This window comes from Colletes gigas, unplaced genomic scaffold (genome assembly GCF_013123115.1).
Source record: "Colletes gigas isolate AHSC1104 unplaced genomic scaffold, ASM1312311v1 Colletes_gigas_Sc00040, whole genome shotgun sequence".
Lineage (NCBI taxonomy): Eukaryota > Metazoa > Arthropoda > Insecta > Hymenoptera > Colletidae > Colletes > Colletes gigas.
In genome coordinates this window covers 1,591,892-1,598,630 of record NW_025106669.1, presented here as the reverse complement: position 1 = coordinate 1,598,630, position 6,739 = coordinate 1,591,892, and the positions used below count along the sequence as shown (strand labels likewise).

Here is a 6,739-nt window from a genome sequence, read left to right as displayed (position 1 = left end):
TCTTATACTTTTTCTAAGGTACTGTTTTCCATTGGTATTAAATGAATAGTATTGTTACCTTGTATATTAATCACAATTCATTGTATTTATTTTACATAGAAAAAAGGAAGAAAAAATTAAGTATGGTATACAGTATCATCAGGGGCGGATTTGTATTAAGCGCTTTTGTAATACATTATTCTACTTTGTTGAGAAGGTACAAACGCTACAAACAGCCTAAAGCTATATATATATATATGTTACAAATTCGCCCCTGATCGTCGTAATACTGTGATTACAAAGTGCGCTGAAATTAATTTATCCATCCGGTATAACATATAGAGGCGCTATAAAACAGATCTGTTAAAAAATTCATTGAATATAATAATAGAATGCGATGGAATTCTATTCTACATAGATGTATGTATGTTACAAACGTTTGCGCTGTACAATATGCAACTTTTGTGTGGGGAATGTCTTTGCTTCTTTTTTTTTTATTTAGCAGTTATATCGCATCGGCCGATACACAGCGCAGGTTTACGCGCCCAATCTACATAGTTTACGATATCCGATAAAAAAAAAAAACGAAGAAATATTACCTAACATTTGGCAAAGAAGTGTGGGAAGATAATGTAACATCCTTCTTTCGATAAGTATACGCGAATAAATGTGTTATCAAGAAGGTTGTAATTAATTACATTTTTGTAACGCGAACGAAGGATTAATCTCGCTTCGTTTGTGTTTTCGACTGGTCGTCGAAATACGCGCGGTATATGAAAGCTCCCAGGGCCAGGTGCAACGCAACGATCGCAACACCGGCTGAATAAACATTGCTCGGCACATGATTCAGCCCCAGTAAACCTAAAATGTATAAAAACATATTTCAGTACAAAGCATGCCGATCGAAGGGGCACATAAATGTTATCTATCGAGCAATGCTAAGTTCCAGTTCGCTAATTGCATTGCGAATGTACATAAAAGCCAGGAATTAACCTCTAAAGAAAAAGAAAACTTGAAAAGGTGTAACATTTAAGCAATAGAGAAAGAAATTAGTTACAATTTTTCTGTAAATTTTTATATAAATTATTCTTTTCTTATTTGTATTTCGTAGATGTCGAACGCTGAAATGTGATTGATGGAATTGAGCATTCGGATAATGTTTGTTGCTGTCGTACCATCAAAAATAAAGATCTTGCTAGCAAAGAATAGCAAGACAGGTAAGGCTATTATCACTATGCAATAGAATAATACTATTTTGAAGACCTGCAACTCCGGCAACTCCTGAAAGCGAAAGAACAAATTTAAATGAACGATACGTACAGCGATAGTAAAATAAACAGAAAAACGCATACCTTTATGCTCGACATTGTGTAACTATTAATTATAGTTTATTGTACATGTATATTGCATATTATTGATAGCTGTGGAGTATAATTTAAAAATCAACTTTCAATTTAATACGCTTCTTAAATGAAAGAATATGTGTAAATTGTATGAAATATTATACGACACGAAACTGTGTATTTGAACAGATTAAGTAATCTGTGTTGAAATAGAGTAAATTGTGTACACTGAGAATAAGTGTGGTTATGTTGTTCGAGCTTAGTACGCCGAGACTCCGCCAGTCGCGCGTCACATGTCGGTCACATGTGCTTGATAAATGATACTTCCCATTGGAGTATTCATATCTGGTTTGAAAAGCCTGTCACGCCTCGGAGTATGTATAATTTATTTATAGCGGGCGAGAAAGTACGTACACGTATGATTCATCCGATCGTTTACAGGAATCAGATAAAACATAATACGTCGTGGTTTTTGCCACCCCCTAGGGAATCTCCCTAGTTAGTTTTCGAGAAACCAAAGTCGGAGAGTCAGTTTGGCAGTGTGCGTGTGTGTGTGCGTATTCATGGCATATATTGTTCTTAACAAAACTTGTTGGTTGTATCCACTGTTGATGATTCTTATTACACACGAGCGCCGCAACGTGTTACTGTTGAAAACAGTTTATCAATCGTCCAAGTATGGGATGTTGTTATAGCTTTTGTAAAGAGGACAGCGGACCGCAGGTAAACGATACATTTCGATCGATGTTGTTGTTTTGAAAAACTTTTTATCGCACGGTCGTTAAACCGTAGAAACTAATCGCGATTACGCCTACCCGAGTATCAATTTCCAAACGGACCAGTAGTTAAATTTCAATTTATAACAATTTGGAGAAAAGTGTAATTTTTTTTCTAATTTTTTTTCTGAAATTCTTTTGCCCAGAGCGGGGAAATAAATGAAAGGACACACTTGTTGGTAGACCCCGTCAGTAACAGTACGAACATACCCAGAGTACACAGGTACGTCATCGTTCTTCCCTTTACGTATTACTTATAAAATTTGACGAAGCTTCTTCGTTCGCTTTTTCTTCCAGCGACGATTATGTTAATCAATATGCAAGTTCCGCGCCCAAGAAGACGGACGAACAAAGTGCACTGAATAGAATTTTACACGAGACTGCGGCGTGAGTGTTTCTTTTTATGTTTTCGTTGCGTTTTTGTATATTTGGAACATTCCCAGCAAACCGTTCACCGATCGGGGTGAGTTATACGTCATTCGGATTCGTACAATTCAATACATTATTGATACGCATTTCATTATCTTCATTGTCGTTATTTTTTTATAAACTTGTCGCAAAGTTACAGTAAAAAAGTAAAGTTAGGTACATTTTTTTCACAGATAGAAACAAGTGACTGTCGTTTCTATGTTCATGTTACAGATATAAATGATTGATCTAATTTGACAATGCTAGATTGCCGAACGGGAATTTGTAGAATGCGTATGCATAAAAATCATTTTGTTACGGATAGACTTTGCCATGAGTCGGTCAGGTAGACGCATGTGCCGCAACAATTCCCCCCCAAATATAACCCAGACCAACTCGGACAGTACTTATACGTAGACAGTACATGCAGCAAGAGCAAAAAATGTTGCGCCCCCCCCCCAAACAGTGTTTACGGGTAGAGAATATAATAAATTACTATTGTATGCAGTGCGTTGGATTAACTTTTTTTTATTATTAAATTTCATTATCATCCAGGTCTGGTATAGTTTGGTTTTCCGTAGAATCGAATGAAATTTCTGCAATTTCTTTTAATAGCTGGTTAAATACATCCTTTCCTTGCTTGGGAAAATTTGTAAAATACGTAGTGGCTTAAATACCCAATGAAATTATCTTTCTTGCTAAAAATAGAAAATTTTATGGTATTGTATGTTACAGAAAATATTAAAATACGTGCAAAATTACAAATACTAACCGACAATATTCAGGCAAAAAGTGTTTACTATGCCTCCACGTAGTTTCTATCGTATTTGTACGAGCGCCTGTTTCCGGGTCTTTGAAATGTAAGCTGTGGTTTACGGTAAGATGTTTGTACCCCTCTTTCTCTAAGATGTTACAGGCTTTCCAACAATCTGAAATAATTGTTGCGCCAGGCAACACCCATTGTTTAATTATTGAAAGCAGGGACTCTGTGTCTCTACTTTCAACAGACACCAGGAATATTTTTCCACTTCCTCTTTCTATTCCTCCAAAAAACCCATTGTCCCTCTACACGATGACCTCTGTGATATTTTCTTCGTCCGAACTTAGATTCGTCTATTTCTACTATTTTGCCTGGTCCGCCAAGTACTTCGCACGAATGTTGTAGCCAATCAGTCATAACTTGTTTTACAAAATAATTCCATCGAGAAACAGTATTTTTATTCAATTGTAATTCTCGTACAATCTGATATCGATCAAAATTATGGACTAACGTGCAAGTTAATTTTAATACCATTTCATAAGAAAGCTTTGTTTTTGAAAACCACGTTCCACGTTTTACACATATTTTTACATCACAAGTTCGCTTTCGTTTGCAAGCACTAAGTGATGCTGCAATTGTTTTTCTACAACGCCAATTTTCATCGTCCAATTTCATTACGTTTCCACGCTGCGGACAATTAAGATTTTTGCCAATCAACTTTTTATCTTGCAAAAAATTTTAATAAAGCTTCTTTATTTTTACAAAATTCGTGCAATTTAAATAAGGTCCACGCTTCTGGAACTACTAATTCGGTCATTTTTATAGCACGGTTGAACAAAATTCGCAAAGTACAAGTAACAGAAGAAAATCAGAAATGACAGTCGAAACGAATGATTATTGAGAACAATTTCTGCTTTTCTTCTGTTTCTTGTACTATCTGCAACGTGGAAATGTTATGAAAATTGCCAATGCGGGATAACTATTCCAGGATCTGTCGATCAAACTAAACGTAGAAGACATCGTAATATAAAGATATTTGCAAAGCAAAGAACGTGGGTTTTCTAAAAACAAACTCGGCTGTAGATGTTTTAAAATTAACGTATATACTAACATATAATTATGAGCAACGTCGTATTATTATATAACTAAAATTAAATAAAAATACTGCTCAGCGATTGGAAGAGTAGAGTGGATTGTCGAGATCGATGAATCAACATTTTGTCATAGAAAATATCGCAGAGGTCGCTTGAAAATTAATCACAGCGTCAGTTTCGAAGATCCCATTACCGATGCTTACACGAATTAAATTGAAACCACTTGGAGGCGTGCTACACATTTTTTAATCTTTTTTATAACATATAATACTATCGATATTTTATATTTTTAAGAAGAGTAACTTCATCGAATGCCTGAGCCGTTATGTATTTAGTAAATGTACCTAACAGAAAAATGGTGGTTTATTCGATGAAATATTAGCAGAAATAGTAGAAATTTCATTCGATAAATGTTTAACAATTTAGCATTCGACTAGCTAGCATTTTGAACAGAGTAACGACAGTCGCCTGTTTCCACCTGTGGACTTGTCAAAATATACTTAACCTTACTTTTTTACCGTAACTTTACAACAAGTTTATAAAAAAATAACGAATTTCCTCAGATAATGAAATGCATATCAATAATGTATTGAATTAGACGAATCGAATGACGTATAACTCACCCCGATCGATGAACTAGGTTTTGCTAGGAATATACTGTTTCTTTTTATGTTTCTGTTGCATTTTTATATATTTATTTGAGCAGCAGCATCATATAAAACAGAAATAAATATTTCTTTCCCCCAGCAATGTGATAGATGTTGGAGCGTTGGATTCGCATAATTTGGAGCAGCACGAATACATAGATAGGTCGCGTACATATTCAAAACGCATAGAAACCGGAGGCGTTAAAGTCCCTGACAGTACGTCTTGCCTACTCAAAGATATACCGGCTCCAGAAAAGATATTAGCAGCCGATCCTATTTCTGTCGGAGATCATGAATTGGTAAATAGAATGAACAGATGTCGATAAGGGTAGTTTTTGGTTACGAGCTCTTTTCGCTACGTTTAGAAGTATTTTATAATTGAGAATAGAAGAAGAAGGAACAAAGAATCAAAAATGGCTCTTGTCGATTTGGTACAAACTTCTTCGCTTAAGCAGTTTAGTAAATAATCATTTAAATTGTATTTATAGATCACCGAAATGCTCAATAAAGCTGTGACAGCGTTAGAGGACGTAAAAGTTGAGCACAAAGAGGACTTGGTAGTTCCTTTCTTATCATGATCTTGCAGTATTTCCTAAGTAGGATCACAGCTACGTCCTGCTTGAGCGAAACCCTAACGCATGATATTGAAAACCATACATCCTTTCGAAATCGATTTTCAGTAAGATAATCTGAAATTACTCGGAACATAAATATCATTTAAGAATTACAACGCAGTGTATCATAGAGTCGAGGTACTATTTCTCCGCAAGGACATGCCAACGACTGAACAGTTTGCATAAAAGATTATTTCGAAATGTTACAAGCTATGATATTTAAAATGAAAAAACAGTCCCCAGATGGAAAGAACTGAATTTGCTAATGCTATAACTTACATGCGATATTGTATAATACTAATCCATTGTTATTGCTCTTCGCTGTGTGTGGTAGGAAACGAGTAACACGAAGGTTATTTTGTCGCTGACAAATGTAATTGTAACATAGGTTTAAAGTTTATCGAGAGATAATTTTTATAAACTGGTGAAAATGTTTTCAGTTTTCGATCAATATTGTACAAAAAATTTCTATCAATTTCTAACGAAATATTCAACATTGATTAGATAACAGTTACAGTAACAGTAAACAGTCAGGGATGGATGAAATATTTCTCATTTATATATTTAAAATTGTATTTTTATTTTGTCTCGAGCAAACATAAACACTTAATTTATTCAGATAAGGATTTGTAACAGTTAGATTCTTATCGATTAACTTTATTATTAATGTTATGTTATTTAATAATGGGCAACGTTCTCGTGCACACTTGGTGTTTATTAAAATTTTGTTATATTTTTCTAAAGCTGTGTTAGTTGTTATATATTTTTCATTCTTCGTTCATTTACACCCATTGAACTGAAAACGAATCATTAAAAGATCACGTATTATTTTGTGAATAATGAAAAATCAAATAAAAATTGTTATATAAGCAATAAATGGCGACTAAAAGTAATATAAATCGTATTTGTTATGCTATTTAATAGAAGTAACCGGAATTGTAAAAACGAGCTAAATTTGTTGCAAGAGTTGTATAAAAATCTTTAAAAAAATGTCAATGCTTTTGAGCGTATTGTATTCTACAGAAACTAATCGTATTAAAGATTTTATTTCTAACGTACATCTTCTCACATTTATACTTTTCATACGGTATAATTGTTCATCGCTGGTAAATTATTTA

The 6,739-nt window shown here is 34.1% G+C and overlaps 2 protein-coding genes across 2 annotated transcripts; one reads left to right on the top strand and one right to left on the bottom strand.

The window, feature by feature from the left end:
• Positions 1-1,530, bottom strand: LOC122402793 (vacuolar ATPase assembly integral membrane protein VMA21 homolog). Its single transcript, XM_043405888.1, has 3 exons — positions 1,332-1,530; positions 1,155-1,260; positions 1-840 (listed from the first exon to the last, which is right to left on the bottom strand). Exons 1-3 carry the CDS (start codon positions 1,344-1,346, stop codon positions 701-703), a joined length of 261 nt encoding a protein of 86 aa, XP_043261823.1. The 5' UTR covers positions 1,347-1,530; the 3' UTR covers positions 1-700.
• A 65-nt stretch (positions 1,531-1,595) lies between these two features.
• On the top strand, positions 1,596-6,739 carry LOC122402792 (ragulator complex protein LAMTOR1-like). Its single transcript, XM_043405886.1, has 6 exons — positions 1,596-1,696; positions 1,764-2,045; positions 2,245-2,321; positions 2,396-2,485; positions 5,108-5,306; positions 5,496-6,739. Exons 2-6 carry the CDS (start codon positions 2,001-2,003, stop codon positions 5,583-5,585), a joined length of 501 nt encoding a protein of 166 aa, XP_043261821.1. The 5' UTR covers positions 1,596-1,696; positions 1,764-2,000; the 3' UTR covers positions 5,586-6,739.

What these genes read in the sequence shown, in the direction of transcription:
- LOC122402792 (XM_043405886.1), top strand. Translation starts at nt 2,001, where the DNA reads ATGGGATGTTGTTATAGCTTTTGTAAAGAGGACAGCGGACCGCAG. An exon ending in AACATACCCAGAGTACACAG is followed by an intron (nt 2,322 to 2,395) that starts GTACGTCATCGT and finishes TTTTTCTTCCAG; the next exon opens with CGACGATTATGTTAATCAAT. An exon ending in ATTTTACACGAGACTGCGGC is followed by an intron (nt 2,486 to 5,107) that starts GTGAGTGTTTCT and finishes TCTTTCCCCCAG; the next exon opens with CAATGTGATAGATGTTGGAG.
- LOC122402793 (XM_043405888.1), bottom strand. An exon ending in CAAGATCTTTATTTTTGATG is followed by an intron (nt 841 to 1,154) that starts GTACGACAGCAA and finishes TATACATTTTAG; the next exon opens with GTTTACTGGGGCTGAATCAT.